Raw genomic sequence first — 22438 nt, forward strand, 5'->3', positions numbered from 1 at the left:
TTACCCGTTCTTACCTCTGTCGCCTATGTGTGTGTGGGGAAAAGGCATAGCCTACCCTCTTAGACCCTTTTTGTCTATGCGTTAACAATTTCACAGTACTCTTAAATTCTTATCTCTGCTAGACCCCTGCATGTGTATTATGTAGCCTTACTTCTCAAAATATAAATGGCTGAAATGTAGGCCTAGGCCTATAGTTTCTCCACGCGCCAATGTCATACTGTACTCATTGTTTTGCCATTTTGCATTTACACTGCGCGAATACACCCCCCCCCCCACCCCCCCGCAGGAAAAAAGACCCCCCCCCCCCCCCCCCCCCCCCCCCCCCCCCCCCCTCCCCCCCCCCCCCCCCCCCCCCCCCCCCCACCCCCCCCCCCCCCCCCACCCACACACACCCACCCCACCCCCCCCCCTCCCTTCCCCCCCCCCCCCCCCCCCCCCCCCCCCCCCCCCCCCCCCCCCCCCCCCCCGAACAAAAAAATCCCCGCTGCCCCCATAGTTTCCAAAATTTCTGTGGGAAACACTGTATGGGTTATTGTCACATTCCAGCACCCATCCTCGTGTGTGCTTCAACTGTGTGACAGACTACCTCACTTTTTTTCTGTAAAATATCTCGATAAACTTCTGAGTTCATTGTTCCACTGATAATAGCAAACTGTCAAGGGCCTGAGGCAGCAAGGTAGCCGCATATAATGATGCTCCCGCCACCATACTCAAAGGTGGAGATGATGTTTTGGTGAAGGTGTGGTTCTCCAGTTCTCCTCCAAACATGACATTGTGTGTTCCCCTGAACAATTCAACTTTGGTTTCAACGTTGGTCTACAGAATATTTTGCAGTAATTCTATGAAGCATATAAATGCTTTTTCGCAAACCTCAAAGGTGCAGCCATATTTTTTTGGACAGAAACCCCATTAATTTTATATTGACAAAATGAATCCCATTTTTAGCTATTCTTGGTTACATCTCCTCTTCTGAGTATGGTGGCGGGAGCATCATTATATGTGGCTACCTTGCTGCCTCAGGCCCTTGACAGTTTGCTATTATCAGTGGAACAATGAACTCAAGTTTATTGTGATATTTTACAGAAAAAACTTGAGGAAGTCTGTCACACAGTTGAAGCACACAAGAGTATGGGTCCTGAAATGTGACAACAACCCATACTTCAGAAGCAAATCGACTTTAGAATGGCTTCATAATAATGAAATACACATTCTGAAATAGCCCAGTCAAAGCCCTGACAAAAACAATTGAGATTATATGGCATGAAGTCAAGAAAGCTATGCACTCCAGACATCCCACAAACCTTAATGACGAGAGGGAGACAAGATACAAAACAGATTGTTTTGTTAATCTGATCTGCAACTACAGGACAAGTCTGGTTGATGATATTGCAACTAACTGAGGGTTAAAACCTACTTAATGCAAGGGTGTACTTACTTATGCCCTGCTCTCCTGTGAATGTTATGGCCTTATGATCAATACAAATATGATAACATATAAATGTTTGGGTGGAATTAATTAAAGCAGACTCTGATTGTTCCTTCTTGAGATTTCCGGGAAGATCAGACCATGTTTTATGATCAATTTTGACAGAAATGTAAGAAATTTCAAAGGGTGTACAAACTTTTTCCTGGGACTGTATATCACTGAGCAGAGCCAATGACCTCAGTGAGCGGGTCGAAACCCCCCCTCCCCCTCCATTTTAGGGGTAACATTGATGCTTAATAATATGTTGATTTATATTGTAATTGAATTGCGTAGTGAATATTACTAAATCGGTTAAGTAATGTTTCTAATTCAGATCTTGATTATTACTTAATCATCAACCCACCACCTTCAATATACTGTAGGCTACATTTGTAAGATGTTGGAAAGAAAGTATCTTTACAGCAGCCCAATTGCCCAGAATGTTGAATTTCTGTTTAAAAGGATGAATAATTTAATAGGCTAGGCCTATGTAACAGATTTAAAAGACTAAAATATTGTGCTTAAATTAGGCCAACATGAAGTAAAAGTATGCACTGTCACTGGGTTTTATGGACCTTCTTATCAGTAGTTCGTTTCAGGCATATTAATTAGTTCATATGTTTTCAAGACATTTCCACTGCCTGGACAAACACTTTCATCAACACCATTTTGACTAATTTCAACCAATTGGAGTTGGAGCAACTCTTTGGCAGAAAACAGCACGCACTTCCAATGATTCCAATAGCGCAAGAGATGTTGCCACTCGCAAAGCTATGACAGGCATCCATTAAAATTGGTCCAAATGCTCGACACCGTTATCAACATTCATATCAGATTCACGATCGAGCTCTAGGAGATTCATGAGCAAGAACTTGTCTTCTATCCATTATACAGAGATAGATTTAGGCTTCTTAACACAACCGAACGCCGTAGATTGGGCTGCGAGTGAGCTGTTACAACGGTGTCTGGTCACTGAATGTTTCAAAGATTCTACTGACGGCATTCAAAGCGCGGCGGATCCGCGCTCTGTCTGATCGCTATTAAAAAAGCAGCTGGAGGCGCAATGCTGATTGTAAGCAGAAGTCCGCTTAAACTGCTGTAAGATAGATGTTTCATATCTAAAGAATATGTTTTATTTCGATTGGATGTTATAAAGCTACAATGAGTGGAAATTTCGGCCAACAATCAACTGCGTCTCCACACAAATTTGCCGCCTTGTTTTACCTGCGCTGCATGGATTTTCTTTGCGCGGAGAACGTGAGAGCAGTGCGCGATTGCGCAGTCGTGCAGCTTAGAGGGAACATTGGTCCAGGGGCCGCATACAACCCATGAGGATCTCAAGCGGGCCGCATTAGTAACATTATCGCAAAAAAAACCCATAAAGCAGAGGGTTAGTTTTCAATACTATCTTTTCAGCATGTTTTAAAAGTGTGTCGAATATGTAGAAAACAATGCAATACTGATAATCCTGTGCAAAATTTCACTGATTTCATTCATTCATTGGCAACTGTCAATTAATAAAATAGTGGACAGTTCATTTTGGCGGGGGGTCCAGAAAATTTTGTATTTCCTGCATTTTAGCGCATTTTAATGTCCTGTTTCCCGATTTCTCAATACAAACCAATACAAATACAGTTATATTTATTATTTAATTAAAACCAATACCAATACAATACGAATAAGAAGTATTAACATTTGACATCTATATATGAGGTCTATGTATGAGCTTTATCAAATGCCTGTCACAGTACAAATTCACCATTTATACTAGAAGTCTGATGTGCACTTTACTACAAATACAGTGTAAGAGAGAGAGAGGACCATTGGGTTAATGTCATGCAGGTCTCGATTCTGCCCCCAGTGGCGTAATTGCGCATTTTGGTTATTTCTTTTTCTTTTTTTTTTTTTTTACATCCGGGCCGGATCGAACCTTCTGGCGGGCCAGATCTAAACTATAATACTGTATAAGGTTACTTACTGCGGTCATTTATGCACACAAACACAGGATTCCTTAAGATAAAAGGAGGAAACATTCAGAAGGCAAAATCAATGCATCCAGAGAGGATCTATGGGTAGTACGAGAGAGGAATCTTGCGACTTTTTACGGGTGGTACTGTCCATTAAGTGGCACCATCCAGACAGCGCAGAGGAGCGCCAAGGAGCGCAGAGGCTGTTGGAATGAATGGGGTCCCATGGAGCTCAACCACAGATGCTGCCATTGCTTTGGGAGAGAATTGGTATCATCGTTTCATTTTATTTTTCCCAAAGGCAGGATAAATTATCCTTTCGAACAGCACTTAGGTTGAATGTTTAAACTCGCTGGATCTTTGTAAAATACGTCTTTATTGTCAATATGACGTCACGAGTGGCTTCACACACTGCGTTTGGATTGGTCGGCCGGCTGCATTGCTGTGATCACGACGGCCGTAAAGCATTTCTGTTTTGAAGGTGCTAGCGGAACCTGACTCATAAATGCCAAAGCTGTAAGAAATCAGAAGGACATATCTCCCAGGTTATTGTACATTTAATTTAAGTATGTAAACCCACTGTGATGCATCCACAGATTCTATAAGACCAGATACGCCACTGGTTGGTTTCACGGTGTATTTCCGGTTTCCGAAACGAGGCAGGTTTGTATTAGTTCTATGGCAGATTTAGAGCTGTAGTGGCAGTTCCACCCTTATCCATGTGGCGGCCCGGAGACCAGAATGAATGGAGTCCTATGGAGCAAAACCCCTCATGGTGCCTTTATCTCAGTATATGATTTTTTTCTCGTGTAATTCGGATGTTGCTTTCGAAAGACTATATATATAGAAAATACCCACGGCTGAGTTTTAGATCTTTTGAGCCACGCATATGCTTAAAAAAATGATTTTAAGTGTTTATGACGTCACTTCCTTAGCAAAATGCTAGCGAGTAGTGAGCAACAAAAACGCCTCTTGTAACAAATCAAACGGACATATGTGCTTTTTTATTAAACTGTTGGGTGAAACCCTTATTGGAGTCTCCAGAACGACATTCGAATCTGAGCTTTGTTGATGAGACCTGGGTGAAAATTAAGTTTTTTAGCATCTAGCTCCATTGGGTCCCATTCATTCTGGTCTCCGATGCGCGACTAGTGGAGAACTCATTGGAACTGCAGCCTAAAACCATAGAACTAATACAAACTAACACAAACAACTGGTACAATGGGGCTTAATAGCGAGTGGCAAGGCTGTTCTATAAGGGCTGTGATGCATCTGAACTAAAACAAAGATGGAGGAATGCGTGATGTCACATCCTGAAACTAGCGATGTCAAAATAAGAGTCCTATCGCTAAACTAAGGAAGTGCATGAAAATAACCAGTGAAAACTACTGAATGTCCATAGCCTTTTCTACAGTGTAGATACCAGTAAGATTTTACAAAATTGTTTTTTGTTAGGTAGGTTGAGATATGATTTTAACCCTATCGCGCCGGACGCATCATATTTGTTTCATCAAATTCAAAGCCCTCTCTCCGCTGACACAAAAAATCCATCTCAAAAACATCTTGCGTGTCATTTCCAAACGTCCTGCAGTACAAGGAAACCGCCACAAGAGAGCAGCGGTCAACATCAAGTTGACCACAGCTCGGCGAAAAATGGCTGCACAGGGATAAAAGCGGCTTCCCTGACCGACGCAGAGATATCGTCAAATTGCAAAGCGTTTGTGTTAGGGATGGGCATAATTAACCGATTAACCGATGATTGATCATTAAACATTTCGTTGAGAAAATTAATTTTCGCCGACGAACCGTAAAAAAAAAAAAACTTGAATGTAGGTCATTAGTGCACGTCCTCAATGCAATGCATTTCGCTGTTACACCTACACATTTTGGGCAGCAGGGGACAATATCTCACCTCTGATCACCGTACCCTGGATTGACTTGTTTGTTACATGCGAGCTTCCGTAGAGCGGGCTTTGCCTAACCATGAAGAGGTCACGGCGAAGTGTGGCGTGGGACCATTTTCGGTTAGAAAATGACAAAGTGTACTGTAATTACTGCAATGTGAATTACAAATAAAGTTCATCGACAACGACCATGATGTACACCGCGCATCCAAGCCTTGTAAAAGACGGCAGTGATTCTGGAGTGAAAGGAACGCTGAGAAGCAGAGCTCAAAATTCACCATGAGCGTTTTTGTCCAAAATACTCGTGTGGCTTGGGGTTATCAGCGTCCCCTGTTTCAAAGACCAGAAACACTGCTGTGAATTGCCTTGTATCTTGACTGCCTATAAAAGTACAGTATAATCTATAAACAATCTTGCTTACAGACATATTGGTGTAGGGAGGAGGAAGTGTTTTCCACAGTAGTAGCGCGATCAGCCTGTGCAGTAGGTAGGTAGAAGTAAACGTGACTCTGCCGCCAGTTATATGGTGAACTTGAATCAAACTTGTTAAATGGCAGTGCCCCACCGTTGTTTACCTACGCCCCTCCAAGAGATGTGCGCCAACGCCGACTGTGGTCTGCACCGTTATGTGCTTCCGTTGCTGGCTCGCAACTTGAAGCCTCCCTCGTTTGCGCATTGCAGGTTTAACTAATCTTGTTAATCTCTTAACACTTGTGTTGTTAATAAAAACATATCCTCGAAGAAAAACATGTTTTTTTATGCAAGAGTATAGGACATGGTGGGCCTAAATGTGTGCTGTTTTTAATATAAAAATGTTAATGGTTAACCGATTATTAATCATTAATTCTCCCGACGATCGACGAAGAAATTTTCACCGTATGCCCATCCCTAGTTTGTGTACAAATTTCCGAAATATAACTCTATATATTAATTATCTCTATATATTTAATTTGAACACTTACTTTGTGCAATTAATCAAGGAAGGGTTTATATTTTTACACCGTGTTGCAGAGAGATTGTGCTAAAACTGATGAAACAAATAAGCACCATCCGCGGTGGCAGGAAGTCAGCCATCAATGCATTTTGCCATAGGGAAACTTACAAAGCATACCACGATGATCATTTAACAAAACACACAAGTTGTTTTACTTCAAGAAAAAGATATTGCCTTGAGAAACAGGTTTTATTTGCAATTTTAAAAATGTAATGCAAAATGTTGAAATTATCATCTCGTAAAAAATGCATTGAAGTGAATGGAGAAATGGTCCAATTGTAGTAATGGACCCATATATTAAAATTCCATATCAAAAGTGAATAATATGGTCCTGCTAAAACAAGGATGGGCTAAAAAAAAAGGCAGGATCTCACTAAATATTTAAAGATAATCCTCAAGTTAAAATTGTCTGACAACTTTTTTAAATAAAAAAAAAAAATGTAAATGCATTAAGTCATTTTTCAATGGTCATGAAATTGGCCTGGTCATTTATTTAAAGCCTGATGCATCATATATGATGCATTAAATATCTCAGTGACCTTAACAAAAAATTGTTTTTTTTTGTTTTTTTTTTAACATTTCTTATAACGGACCAATATTGAGGAAAATTCCAAGAAATTAGAATTTTCTGTCTCTGCTTTCATGGTTCAGGTCTTACAGGGTTAAATTGGTGCTCCTTTTTGTTTTACCACCAGAATCTCTAGTACCCAGTCACTGGTCCTAGGAGGCCATTCAGTCCCAAGTAGAGACCAGTCCTTTGGTGCATTTGATGCATCCTACTTGAGACATCATTCAATGGGTAACCTAATAGTGACAGTATGAGGATTTAAACCTGAGCTCCAGAGTATAGGCTAACATTCTGAATCACAAATATGTGTTTAACTCTATTAATCTAAGGTGACAGACAAACACAGGTTACTTGCACAAACTTTCAATTCAAACAGTCTTTACATTTTAGAAGGAATAAGAGTGTGATATGAACTGTATTTTGGATGTGCTGAAAGGTAATCACATTCCTCTTTCCTTTGAAAAAGGCTCAACCGGTGTGACCTCTCCAAAGCCAGCTGTGACATGATGGCGTCAGTGCTGCAGTGGCCATCTTCCCCTCTGCGAGAACTGGACATGAGTGACAACGACCTGCAGGACGGAGGAGTGGAGCTGCTCTGTGTGGGACTGAGACATCCACAATGCAAACTAGAGACACTCAGGTGAATAGTGTGTCATTTGCACAATGTTATGAAATCAGGGCTTACATGTATACAACCAAAATACGTACACATGCACAAAATGTACATACTAATTTTTAGTGTTAGGCAGTAATGCATTACAAAAGTAATTCATTACGGAAATACATTACTTTTTTGCTGTAATGCAGTAATGTAAGGCATTACAGGGCAAAAAAAAACTGTAATATGTACTTAGTTACAATGCTAAACAAATTAAGTTACAATGCATTACATGACCTGGATTTTAGTGGTATTCATTGTGGTGGGTCGAAAAGAAGCTATTCCTGAACCTGGTAGTTTTTAGTCTGCATGCTGCCAAAACACCTCCTGGATGGGAGGTGAAAAAGTCAGGACTCATGAGCTTGAATTGCCAGATATTTAGGCCTACAGTTCTTTTGGCGAAAGTAACCAAGGTAATGCAAAAGTACTGGAATGACTAACATAGGAGAGTGTAGGGGATTGTTTTGAAAAGAAAGTAACATGTAATCAGTAATGCATTACCGTTTTTGAGTAACTTGCCAAACGCTGCTCATTTTGAAAGTGGTGTCTATTGTGTGTTGTTTATGTTTAAGAACAGCAGCGATGAAGAGTAGTTGAAATTTCAGGAAAATAGACAGAACAAGCAGTCTACTGGTCATATCACTTGGTAGTTGAGAGAACCCACACATCCCAGTAACACTAGTAACATGTCACAGTAAATTGCTTTCCATTTATAGCATTTCATTTACAGTAAAAACATGAACACAAGATATAAATGAACCTTCCTCATCACCCTTCCTTTGAGGAAAATAAATACAGCAATACATTATGAGCTGCAGACATTTTACTTCTCATAGAGGGCCAAACTAGCTGGTCCATGATAGATAGATAGATAGATAGATAGATAGATAGATAGATAGATAGATAGATAGATAGATAGATAGATAGATAGATAGATAGATAGATAGATAGATAGATAGAGCCATCTCCAAAAGAGTTGTCGCCTATCCATCTGTGTGGAATAACAGCTAATAACCTGACTTTCAATTAATCACTTGGCTTCCGAAGTCACTCATATGAAAGCTACAACCCTCCCGAATGAAAATGTATGTACAGAAATACATTTCATGCACCAAAGAAAGATTGACCCTTTAATGAACACAGACAGGGCAGATTTTCACAAGACAAAAGTTTTGTTGCCTATCGAACATCATGTGAAAATGAGCAGATAAGTCACTTCAAAACACTTCAAATACGCAGATCGGGTGTCATACTTGATCACCGAATCACTCTCACCTCTTCAAAAAAAATCAACTTTGGCCTTAGGTGTATATTAGGGTCATTGTAGTCATGGAAAGCAATGAACAATGAAAAACAATGAAGATCAATGAGAGATGATGACATATTTGCTATTCGTAGAGCAATAAATGTTTAACTTCATGATTTAATCAATGATAAAAGCCCTCAAACACCTGCAGCATGCATGCAGCTCCTCGTAAGAGCTGTATCTCTACCATGTTTCACTTTATGCAGCATTTTTCTTTTTTCATATTCTTCATCTCCAACACCATACAGTTTTGATACTATCAGTTCGGAAATGGTTGATCTTGGGATCATGCCTTCAGAGTATGAGTCCCATTAGCCTTCATTTTTGTCAGAATTAGGCCTGACATACTCTTAATAGTAATTTTTAATAATACTTTGTATTTGTATAGCATTGTATCATACAAGGCAAGTTACTGAAAGTGCTTAACAAATGGGAAAAAACATCATTGTTAGAGATGGATTTAAAAGGAGAGGTATAGAAGAGAGGCAGAAATAGCAGGAAGGCAAAGGAAGAAGAGATAGATAGAGATTGTAGAGTCATAAGTTCAACGTAGGTTAGGACCAGGATTCTTAGATGCGTACGGTCCATAGCGGCTGGACCTAGCATAAGTCATAGATAGTCACACAGAGATTGGGCGCTCAGATGCGGCCCCTGGTGGCATCAGGGGTGAGGAAAAACTCCCTTTCGCTTGAATCATAGTTTGTAGGGGGGGGAAAAAGCTCAGTGGCTGACTGGCTTTTTTGAGACAGGACAGTGGGAGACACTTCTTTGGTGTTAAAGGTGAAGAATCTGGAAGAAAGACATGGTGCCTAAAGTCAAACATGGGAGGGATACAACTCTTATGTGGAGCTGCATACATGCTGCTGGTGTGTGAGGGCTTTTACCATTGATTAAATCATGAAGTTAAAAATGTATTGCTCTACTAATAGCAACTATGTCACCATTTCTCATTGACCTCCATTGATTTTTAGAGGTGCTCCGATTGCTCGGCAGCCGATCATGATCGGCCGATAATGGCCAAAAATAGCCTGATCGGTGATCGGAAAAACATGCCGATCAAAAAAACGATCCAGACGTAGTGCCCATGGCGTGAAATTTTGACCTTATGATGTTGTTGGTGCCGTAGCCCCTTAATGCGCGCCGTACCTCCAGTGGCACGCTGTAATAGACATTGAAATGTAACTACCATAACACTACAATACTATGACACAACACAGGCCCTTTAGTAATGCACAATTGGTCATTACCATACTGGTAACAACAAATGTATAAAGCCGCATCTTAAGGGGTTAAAATCAGTTACTCTGACCTCCTGAAGTCATCCCAGTGGTTTGCAATGTGTTACTGTGTACACAGAGCTGTGCTGGAGGTTCCTCCCAGTTTGTAAACAAACTCTGACACAGCATCCAATTGACGCAAAGCTCGTGTGTGCCCGAGATGACGTCCTGCCCTCGTTCGCTCTCAACTCGTCCACGCCCTCTCTCCACCCACTACCCCGCCCATTCATTTGAAAACTCTATAAATACCAGCAGAACACCACAGATGTACTGGTTCAATGTCTGAGGGAACATTTTCCGGACTAATGCTTTTACAATCTGGGACAATACAGAGCAAGTTATGGCCAACACCTGACGCTGAAGTCTGGATCAATACCACCAAGCCTCCTGAACAAGTAAGTCATGAAAAGCTTCCAGTCTGTATTACAGTGTCATGGCTAAGTAGCCTGCAGTATTAGCTGTGGAGTGGGGAAAAACCATACATTAGCCATGAAAGCTACACTGTACCAAAAGCAATAGCCATACTCAGTCTTGTTTTTCTTGGGAAATCGACTGTAAAATATAACCATGGTCTTTTGAACTTACATGTACATCAAGCATGAGCACAATTAACTAAATGGTTTCGATGGAAATGAAACCTTGACGACCGGGCTAGCGGCTATGTTAGCCCACCTGCAGTCAAATAACACAGGCATCCAGCTAGCTAGCTAACAAGGAATGTGATGTTGACAATTATTCTATTACACGCCAATTTAACAAGACCAAATTGCTCAACATTTCGTTGGTTGACCAAGGAGGGTCCTGTGGTTGAAAACAAGGCATTTTTAAACGTTGTTGGTAAAAACACGATTTATTTAGGAAACCCTTTTTGTTGGCTGTGGTGGTGCGGTACATATTCATTTCGATTCCCAGACTGTCGCTCCCAACCCCAATCGCTCCCCGGTCGGCACGCTCCCACTAGCCAGACTATCGAGCCCACCGCCATATAACGGAGCTAGTTATCTTTTTGATGTTAGACGTCCGGGAGTGATCTCAGTTGGGAGTGTCCATCTGCCACCGTTCATTTCCATGGAGACTGGTGTTTCGTAGTTTCACCTAGGGATGTTATAACTTGAGCTAACAGGTGTTCGAACTAACCATATGTTTGGAAAGCTCAGTTGTGACTACACACCGAACTCATAACATAGCATATTGACCAGGCAAGCCTTTGATTCGATTTGGTCACCTAACTATACCTAGTGTAGAGCGACTGGCCACTGCATTGAAACGTAGGCTTCAATGGGTTCAAAGGGTTCTATTACGGTAATTACTCAGTGTGCGTGGCTGCACGAACTCAGCTGACACATCCAACACAGACTTCAAGCAGTTGATACAGGCTGCTATTTAGTGGTTGTGACGGCATTTGATTGCGTTTTTGTTTTCATCATATAACACATTTGGCGTAACCTCTGGTAGGTACACAGAATACAGCAGTCGGATCACTTGTCTAGCTTACGTTGCTCCAGTGCAGGCAGCTGTGGAGTTAAGTGTGAGTTGCCTGCTCCCACTGTCTGTCATTTTTTCATTCCTATCCGTGAATAGCTTGGAAAGCCAGATGCAGTCGAATATTGGGTTTATGTTTCCTTGACATTTATGTCTCTGTTCTGACTCAGACAATTTTCTTGTATAGAATTTGAGAGGCTTATTGTGGATCATGGAAAGTTATATTCTGTATTTTTTTTCCTAATGGCCGCAATTCTCATCTACAGAAGTTCCTGTTACAGACGGTCATGATGAGTAGAAGAAGGCAACATGATGAAGCAAAACTCCTCCATCACCACTACGTTGGAGTCTTCCCATTCAGTCATCATCCAATTTGCTCCAAAGAATCAAACACAAGCAGGTACCTGTAATTTGAGTGCTCTGGATCTTCACCTTTTTCCGTGGTGCTCATCAGTGTAGGGGCTCTCAAACTTGGTCCAGGTAGACAGATGCAGAGGCACTAAAGGTTGCAATTTATACGCCCTGAAGGCCATAAGGGCCGAAACGCGTAAGCATTGTAGCCAAATAAAAAAGTTTAAAAAAATTGCAACCTTGAGTGCCTCAGCATCTGTCTAACTGGAACAAGTTGCTCCAAAGAATGTTGTCTTTCCTTATATGCTGTGTAGGTGCTGTGTAGGTCTCCATGGATGCTAGGTTGTTGGGCCACAAGCCCAAGTAGAAGACATGACTTTGGATAATGGAGTGGATACCTTGACTATGCCCCCTGAAAACACTCTTCTGTTGAGATGTCTATATTTGCTTTACAAGGCAATGTCACACACACACACACACACACACACACACACACACACACACACACACACACACACACACACACACACACACACACACACACACACACACACACACACACACACACACACACACACACACGGTTTCAGGTGATACTTGACTTGATGTAATTATTATAACTATACAATACAATTCATGGCATTAGTATGAAATGGCTCTTGCAGTGTTTTAGGAAGGAACCCTTCATATCCTTTCCAATGACAATAACAAGGTTTGTCTTTGAAACTGGCTAACCCTCACCATCTTGACCAACTGAAAAATAAGAGGGACACTCTGTTCACACATTGTCTTTTGTACTTGCAGACGCTTCTTACAGATGGCTGTCCTCTAGAATGAAAATGCACACCAACCACCGACAAACATCAAAAGCTAATCCAACCTTTGGTAAGATTTGAAAAGAATTCAGTTCAACTAATTCTGACATAACATTTTAATAGTGTTACTTCAATAATTCCAAAATGACATAGCATTCTAAACAATATTTTGCTTTTCCTGTAGGCTTTGTGTGGAAAGGTCTTCGGAAACCCTGTGACTGATGCAATGTTGGTGCCCTAGAAGACAAGTCAGCACAGTTCAGACGATCCAGCCAGAGGAGGTCACCGCCAGCCTTGTATCGAGGTTCCAACGTCCTTCATCGGGGAACTCGGCATGGATATGCAAGACGACACTCGAATCACTGATGGACAAATGCCTGAAACGGCTGGAAAAATAGAAAAGATGGTTACAGAGACTGTTATTGCTGTTCTTCTTTCAGTACAATATTTGCCTTCCATAAAATATTCACATGTTCCAATTTAATATTCTTGATGCTGTTGTAAATAAAATTTGCACACTGTCTTCACACTGTCTGCATAATTGAATTAGCCGCTTATGGTGATCTTGAACTCTGTACAAAAAGTTCCAGCATGCGTTGTGGCTCTCCTGCCTTCTCTCCAAGTTATAGTGATCTGATAAAGATAAGATAAGACATGGCAAGTTTGCTCTTATATGCACAGATGGTGTCACATGAAAGAAATGCGACCTGAGCTAGGCAGCATAATGTTATCTCTTTCTGTGGGCATTGTCTCAGTTTCCACACTAGCATCTAACCTTATTACAAAAAAAGCAGTTTTCTGATACTGATAGCCAGGTTACTCTCAGGTAAACATGAGATGATGCAATTTTCACAATGGAAACTTAACTGGCAACTATGTATAAATGTGATGTCAACAGAGCATGGACTATTTCACCATTGTATACAACAGTGTTTCCCAACCAGGGGTACGTCGTGTACCAGTAGGGGTACGTGGAAAATGTGATACTAACAAATGTATGGAGTGCACTCACATTGGTATAGAGGATCATATAGAGCAGGGATGGGCAACTGGAGGCCTGGGGGCCACATGCGGCCCGCCTCCTTACTAAGTGCGGCCCATAGATAAACCATACTTATAAATTATAATGAACAAACTTTTTTTAAACCACTATTGAGTCAATCTGTTAAAATTACACTGATGGCTGACAGAGAACACTCCTATTGCTTCCAAACTTTTTCGGCGGCCACTGAGCAACCAACTGCACCTCGAATCTGCAAGCTGCAGTCAGATCCGCAGTCATCTGGTTCACAATGAAAAAAAATGTGGCCCTCCTTATCATGAAAGTTGCCCATCCCTGATATAGAGCATGAAGGAGGGGGTACTCATGATATGACCAAATTAATTAGGGGGTACACAGGGCAAAAAAAGGTTGGGGATCACTGGAATACAATACATAATGGATGCATTTTTAGAATGCCATGTAGGCTATTGGACAAAGGAAAGCTGGCTATTCTCCAGCACAGACAGTGCACAGGCGTGCTGTTCAAATGCAGCCAAGTTGTATGTAGACACATTTTATGATCAGCCGATGGTGAGGAAGTGCATACATCATAACTAGTATAGAGTACCCTTTTGTCATGTAATACACCACCCTCCTCAAACAGACTTGTGATGCATGATAAGCATTGCAGTGGTGAAACAGAACAATGTTGTAAACAAAGGTGTAAAAAGTCTACTATAACCTGACAACTACCCCCTCGTTCATTTATAACATTTTTATCACATTTGTGTTGCATCATAACATTACAAAGGGGAAGGACTTGCAATTGTATGCTAACCATCCACACTGAGAAAGTTGCTGGGTTTAGAGACAGTTGCGATGCCAGTAACGTGCATCACACACACATCAAATGGGGTTGTTTGCTCATAAGTTAAAAAAAAGAATATTGTAATTTATGATGGTGACTTGCCAGGTCATTGCGTGGTGAATGATTGCTGCTGTAATTACAAACTCACTGGCAAGTAACAGTGCTTCAGAACTACCCATTCAACAAATTCAAATTGCAGACATAACATTTCAAACTCACCCTTCTGAGGCATCCTGCGCTGAAGCCCATGAGCAGGTAGGCAATAGTTTGTTTCATCTTTGGGTCAAAACAAGCGAGAGTAAGTTCCAGGTGCTGGACGTGCCATTGCTAACTAGGGCAAATTGCTAACTCTAGGTAACAGCTAACCTGCCGTACCACCACCACAACACAGCTTTAGCCCGCGGCTCCGCCCCCGCTCATCAACGACACTCCCCCTCCTGCCCCCCTCCCCCTCCTGTTGCATATCATTAACAGATCGACGCACAGGGAGAGGAGACTTTTCAACAAAGAGGCCTAAATGGCGCGTTTCAGCTTTATTTTGATAAAAATTGCGGATATAGCATCCTGACACCCCCGCAAACCCATACAAAGCACCAAAGGACCATGTAAATTTCATGCCATGGGAACTTTAAATTCCTCATGCAACCATTTTGCCTTTACACCTGGCGCTGCATGTAGGTGCTGGCTCTGCACAGCTGCTGCACCAAAAGAAGACATCTTTGCTTGTCTATAACTTTTCGGAATTCCCTCCTTCATTTTCACCATTTATAATCATATCTGCATCAACAATGATCTGATTTTCCGATCCATGCGCCGTTTACATGACGCTTGTAATTTGCGAATGACTTGTCTCGCCATGTTCTCTATTTTGAGTTAGGCTACAGCCTGTATGGAAGGTGCCAGTCAGCACGCAACAACTAAACGTTTCCAAAACAAACATATCAACGGTATTTTTTTAAAAGTTGTAGCCTAATTGACAGCCAGTTCATTAGTTTGTAGTCGCTGCAACACCGAACAGCAGAGGGGGAGTGGACGGTGTTCTCAATGCGTCTGTGCGCAGGGAATTCTACAATCTATGACAGTACAGGGAGAGCTTTCCTCGCAGACACGCTGTGTTGAGCGTGTTGCCTGTTCTTTCAAGTGAAGTTTTTTTTTCTTGTTTTGTGTATGTAGAATCTCCTAATCAAGTGTTTCAGTTTCAATGTAATTTGCGATTGACTACTCCTCGCCAGTTAGCCATTTTACGTTATAACCTGTGTAGTTGCCTCGGTCAGCACGCGACAACTTCACGTTGTCAGCACAAACAAGTCAACGTTATTGTTTTCAAAGTTGTAATTGACAGTCAGTCGATTAGTTTGATAGTCGCTGAAACAACAAACGGCGATGAGGGGAGAGGGAGAGAGCTCAGACTGAGAACGGTAGCGGAGCACAGCAGCTGTGGACGGTGACAGAGAGGGGAGGGGCTCTCCTCACGAGGCTGCTCATTTAAAGCGACAGGGTTTTTTTTTGTTATGTAGAAGACTATTTGATGTAATGTTTCTCCTATAGAAGACTATTTGATGTAATGTAATGTCGACGTCACTTCCTCCAGCTGGGACTTTGTTGATGGAAACAAATACACGTGAGTCCGGAAGGCGGAAAACTAAAAAAGACAGCTTGCGCTACAACTAGAAATTAAAATTACCACGTTTAATAAATAGAAGACGATGCCACACTCGTGCATATATCCTGGCTGTGGACTAAAACACAAACCTTACAATAAGTGGACAGTCCCAGCTGGAGGAAGTGACGTCGACGGATGTTTAGCAGCAGAAAAGCTAATCGTCTCGTGTGTTGTTACTAATAAACTCCTGGACTATGTACAAAGTTTCAAATTCATCTTTTTGTGAGTACAAACCACATTTGTTATACTGTAGAAGTTTGGTGTCATGACATGTTATTTTTGTGGGGAAAGTTTGGAGATGGTGCCCAGGATCCATATGCGCTTGAGTCAAGCTATCCGGAATAAACATCGAATAACACGGTAACTCTGTTGATGTAAGCCTGCGGCAGAAAACACTTCGGGTGTAAAGGTGGATGGGTGTCACGGTTCAAATGGCATTAGGGTGATTCTACTCCGAACCATCGCTTTAAATAGTTTAGTAATTATTTGCAATAACTTATAAATTGATTAATACTGTAAACTTACTTGTAGGCTATATTATCAACACTAGTCTGAAAGAGCTGAAAGATAATAATAATAATAATAATAATAATAATAATAGGCCTACATTGTGAAAGTGACATATGCAAATTAAGATTGATTGGTTTATGGGCAGAAATGGTATTCAATAAGGATAATTAATAGGCTATTTAAAAAAAATAGGAAATAATTTCTGTGATCGGCAATGATCGGTGATTGGCAGATCAAGATTTTTGATGATAGGGCCAAAAAATTGTGATCGGAGCATCTCTATTGATTTTCATTGTGTTGCTTTCCATGATTACAATGACCCTAAACATACACCTAAGGCCAAAGTTAATTTTCTGGAGAGGTGTGAGTGAATCAGTGATTAACCCCTTAAGACACAGCATTATAAATTAGGTTTTAGAATGGTAATGACCAAGTCGTATGTATTACTAAAGGCCCTGTGTCATAGTACTGTAGTACTATAGTGGTTAACTTTCAATGTCTATTACAGCGTGCCACAGGAGTTACGGCGTGCATTAAGGGGCTACGTATGACACCCGATCTGCGTATTTGAAGTGTTTTGAAGTGACTTATCTGCTCATTTTCACATTATGTTCGATAGGCGACAAAACTTTTGTCTTGTGAAAATCTGCCCTGTCTGTGTTCATTTAAGGGTCAATCTTTCTTTGGTGCATGAAATTTATTTTTGTACATACATTTTCATTCGGGAGGGTTGTAGCTGTCATACGAGTGACTTCTGAAGCCAAGTGATTAATTGAAAGTCAGGTTATTAGCTGTTATTCCACACAGATGGATAGGCGACAACTCTTTTGGAGACGGCTGTAGATAGATAGATAAACTTTATTACAGGCTCAGGGCCCACATTGAACACATTACAATACACACATCAACAGTACAATAAAAATACACATACAATAAAAGGAAGCTAGTGAGGGCATTCATGCCTTATAGATAGATAGATAGATAGATAGATAGATAGATAGATAGATAGATAGATAGATAGATAGATAGATAGATAGATAGATAGATAGATAGATAGATAGATGGTTATTCTCCCCCTGGTTATTCACCACCACTACCCACCTATCAGAGTCTGATTATTCACCTGTTAAAGATGGAAATTGAACCTGTGACCCCATTGACTCTTCGCAGAATACCGTGTGTACTCTTGATGCATTGCCATCACTGACATGACCCTTTTCCTTGTAATTATTAGGCTTGATCTTTTGTTTCAGATTGTCTGGTTGTCAGATCTCACCCAAGGGTTGTTCTCTTATGGCGTCTGCCATCAAATCAAACCCCTCCTACCTAAAGGATCTTGATCTTACCTACAATCACCCAGGAGACTCAGGTCTCAGGGAACTCGCAGACAGACTGAATGAACCCAACTGTAAACTAGCGACTCTCAGGTAAGTCTGTGTCTGTGTCAACTATGATGTTGTCCACTACATCAACCACACAAGATGTCCCTGGACGAAAAGGACTGTATCTGGCACTGTAGATGGCAGAAATCTTACCACAAATGACTTAGTTTTTGTCTGCATGCGCTGTACGCAATGCCGTATATATCGTATATATAAACTCATATATGCCTAGGAGAAAATACACTTAATTGTTACCCTTGCTCTGGTATTCTAACACCAAGGGGTATTCTGTGCTGTCTGTGAACTGCGTCTTGTAAATTGTAAACATGACATGGGACAGGGTGGGGACTGGGACAGGGGCAGCCAATTCTCTTGTCACCTCTAAAGCCCCCCACCCCCCTAACCCCACTTGACAACCTTTTTTCTCGATTGCAGTATTTCCGTTATCTTAAAGGCCCTCCTAAGTAAGGGAGTGGAGGGGGCATGGGCAACCAGTTGCCAGGTCAATTTGTGACAGTTTGCTGACAGATTTTCCTGTTGCCAGCGAAACAGCTATGTGACCTTTACGGCTTAGCGTATGCGGAAATGCAACGCAATGCACAAACAGAAAACACTCTATTCTTGCAGTCTGTAGAGAGGGATTTTTATAGCATTTTGTTGGTGGCAAGGATGTTTTCACCACATATTTCATGGAGGGTTGGGGCAGAATGACTACACATGAAGCAGCAAGTTGGGCAGCACATGGTCCGCTAAGGGATGTGATTTATTCTGCTATCCTGCTCTCTAACCAAGAGATGGCTGTAGCACATGCACTCAGCAGTGGCAGAAACCCTACTGGTCACCTGTGTCACAGTGTGCTGCAGTGGCCCTAGTAGACACCTGTGTCACAGTGTGCTGCAGTGGCCCTAGTAGTCACCTGTGTCACAGTGTGCTGCAGTGGCCCTAGTAGTCACCTGTGTCACAGTGTGCTGCAGTGGCAGAGCCCCTAGTAGTCAACTGTGTCACAGTGTGCTGCAGTGGCAGTGGCCCTAGTAGTCCCCTGTGTTACAGTGTACTGCAGTGGCAGAACCCCTAGTAGTCACATGTGTCACAGTGTGCTGCAGTGTCAGAGCCCCTAGTAGTCACCTGTGTCACAGTGTGCTGCAGTGGCAGTGGCCCTAGTAGTCACCTGTGTCACAGTGTGCTGCAGTGGCCCTAGTAGTCACCTGTGTCACAGTGTGCTGCAGTGGCAGTGGCCCTCCCTCTAGTCACCTGTGTTACAGTGTGCTGCAGTCAGGGCTGCTGTCAGATGTCTTTGTCAAGCAAAGCTTCCCAGCAGTGCTGTGCCTGGATCTAGTTGGCTCTAATATTGATATAACTTTCTTCCTTTTCTTTCTCTCCTCTCCTTTCTTCTCATCTCCCCCTCCCTTCTTATCTCCTATCCTCCCTCCCCTTGTCTTCCTCCTTTCTCCTCTCCTCTCCTCTCCTCCCCTTCTATCCTCATTGTCCTCTCCTGTCCTCCTCTCCTCTCCTCTCCTCTCCTCTCCTCATCCCTCTCTCCCCTTTCCTGCCCTCATCTCCTCTCCTCTCCTCATCATTTTCTCTCCTCGCCTCTCCTCTCCTCTCCTCTCCTCTCCTCTCCTCTCCTCTCCTCTCCTCCTCTCCTGTCCTCTCCTCTCCTCCCTCCTCTCCTCCTCTCCTCTCCTCTCCTCTCCTCTCATGTGCTTTACTCCACACCTCTTCATGTCCACTGTGTTTTTCTTCTGTCATCTTTCCTCAGGTTTGATCATGGAGGAGAATATAGAATGAAACCAGGACCCAGAAAATGTGAGTAAACACACACATACGCGCACACACACATGTGCATGTATGCATGAAAAACGTATATTTATCACCCTTCATTCACTCTCAAAAGCAACCCCAACACACACACATTAACCTCCCACTGCCAACTGTGTCTCTCTCTCTCTCTCTCTCTCTCTCTCTCTCTCTCTCTCTCTCTCTCTCTCTCTCTCTCTCTCTCTCTTTTTCTCTCACTCACTCACTCGCTCACTCAATCGCTCACTCACTCACTCAGACACACAGTAAAGCGTATGGTTGGTTCAGGGTACTCAGAGTAACCATGGCATACCAAGGTAGAACCATGGTTACTACATAAACCTAGTATAACCATGGTTACTGCATTAAAACCATGGTAAAAATCATACTAAACCAAGGTAGAATTTCTTAAGGGTAGTTAAGAGGATTCCATGCTCTTCTATTTGATGATTTACCTCTACCTCAAGGTTAACGTGTTAACACCTGGTTAACACCTGGTTTACTACTGTGCCAGGTTCTTGGAATAAATAGCACGGCAGTTTGAATAATTTGTGGGTGTCATGTTGATGCATTTTGGTTAGGGTTCAGTACCAGTGAATATTTCCTTGGCCACCCATACCCCATATTCAAAGCGCCATAGTTTTAGTTGTTGCTAAATTTCAATTTTCATTCACAAGAACAGTTAATATGCTATGTATGTCAGTAATCAATTGACGGCCCGTGGGCCAGGTGCGACCCGGACACGGCCCAGATCCGGTGGCCAGCTGCAACAGTGAAAAGCCATTAGGGAGTCTACAGAACAAATTAACATTTTAAACCCTCGTGGTTAGTTTGTCTCCCTCTCTAACTCCCAAATAGTTTTGCAGTCTCAATATACCAGTTTGTGGACTTAAACCAACAAATATTTTCTATTAGGCTGATGTCGTTGGAAGAGTGCGTGGTGCTGTTGCGCACCACGCAATGTGCGGCAGCGTCTCAGCGTGCCAATGCTACATTGTGTGAGGTGCCTGCGTTTGAGATGTTTTTGAAATAATCTCCCACCTGCAATATTGAGACTGAGGTAGTCTAACACTAGGTCTGTCTGTGCTTCTTGTGGAAGAGTTGCCGACTGAAAAAATTAGCTACTGTATGAAGCGTCTTACAACGGAGATATGAAGTTTGACAACACAGTTCATTCAACACGGAGGCGAGGCGGCATCTAGCAGTTATGTTCTTAAATAAAATAAATCTACTAAGTCTGACAAAACGACACGTCAGTGTTGATGAACATTGAAAAATACGTGTGTACATTTGAAATGTGCACATAGCCTAAGTGTCCGTATCTACAAACCCCAACTCCAGTGAAGTTGGGACGTTTGCTAAACTGAGAATAAAATCAAAATGCTATCATTTTCAAAACATTTAATACATTCATTAGATGGAGAATAGTGAAAAGACAACATATCAAGTGTTAAAACCGAGAAAAAATATTGTTTTAGGGGACATATGTACTCATTTCTAATTTGATAACGGCAACACGTCTCAAATAAGTTGGGACGGGGATCAGTGAAATGTTATAAACATCCAAATAAGATAAAACAACAAGGAAGAACATTTCAAAATGAATTGTACTGATGAACAATTTGAGTGAGAGGCTGAGTCACTCAGAATTAAAGATGCAGAGGCAACAATTACCATAGTTACTACATTAAGTTTTGAATTCCCTTGATTTACCTGTGATTGAGTGTATATAAGACATATTTTTGTCATTAAAATCATTGTATAGGTTCATGACATCATGAAATACAAACCCCAACTCCGGTGAAGTTGGGACGTTTGGTAAACAGTGAATAAAGTCAAAATGCTATCATTTTCAAAACATTCAATCTATTCATTAGATGGAGAATAGTGAAAAGACAACATATTAAGTGTTAAAACCGAGAAAAAATATTGCTTTGGGGGACATATGTACTCATTTCTAATTTGATAAATACAACACGTCTCAAATAAGTTGGGACGGGGATCAGTGAAATTTAGTAAACATCCAAATAAGATAAAACAACAAAGAAGAACATTTCAAAATGAATTGTACTGACGGACAATATAGGTGTCCAGGTATAAGATCATCACAGAGAGGCTGAGTCACTCAGAATTAAAGATGCAAAGGGAATAATTACCATAGTTATTACATACATTTTTGAATTCCCTTTGATTTACCACGATTGAGTGTAAATAAGACATATTTTTGTTATCAAAAAAAAAAATCATTGTATAGGTTCATGACATCATGAAATATATATTAGCTGTGGTCTCACGCTAGCATTCCAGGAATTAGAGCTATTGAAAATTGACCATATTAAGAATGCTTAATGCGTGCAAATGATACAGGGGTGTAACGTTCTCCTAAGCACCTGAGCTCACTTGAAATAGACCCAGAAGACATGGGAAACTGTCCTTTGCTTACAGAAGT

At 41.6% G+C, this 22438-nt stretch overlaps 2 protein-coding genes and 1 long non-coding RNA gene across 3 annotated transcripts in view; all 3 read left to right on the forward strand.

Moving 5' to 3' along the window:
- LOC134443149 (NACHT, LRR and PYD domains-containing protein 12-like) overlaps window positions 1–22438 on the forward strand; it is a 343863-nt gene that overhangs the window by 42147 nt on the left and 279278 nt on the right. The gene's annotated exons all lie outside the window — the stretch shown is intronic.
- LOC134443174 (uncharacterized) lies at window positions 10422–13310 on the forward strand. Its single transcript, XR_010033590.1, has 4 exons — window positions 10422–10534; window positions 11888–12021; window positions 12777–12857; window positions 12972–13310. It is a non-coding gene; the product is annotated as an uncharacterized LOC134443174 (long non-coding RNA).
- LOC134443090 (stonustoxin subunit beta-like) overlaps window positions 18104–22438 on the forward strand; it is a 9046-nt gene continuing 4711 nt past the window's right edge. Inside the window, exons 1-2 of the mRNA XM_063193026.1 lie at window positions 18104–18237; window positions 19952–19998. Coding sequence (XP_063049096.1) covers window positions 18104–18237; window positions 19952–19998 — 181 coding nt within the window. The remainder of the gene's footprint in view (window positions 18238–19951; window positions 19999–22438) is intronic.

The sequence above is a fragment of the Engraulis encrasicolus genome, unplaced genomic scaffold (assembly GCF_034702125.1).
Source record: "Engraulis encrasicolus isolate BLACKSEA-1 unplaced genomic scaffold, IST_EnEncr_1.0 scaffold_28_np1212, whole genome shotgun sequence".
Lineage (NCBI taxonomy): Eukaryota > Metazoa > Chordata > Actinopteri > Clupeiformes > Engraulidae > Engraulis > Engraulis encrasicolus.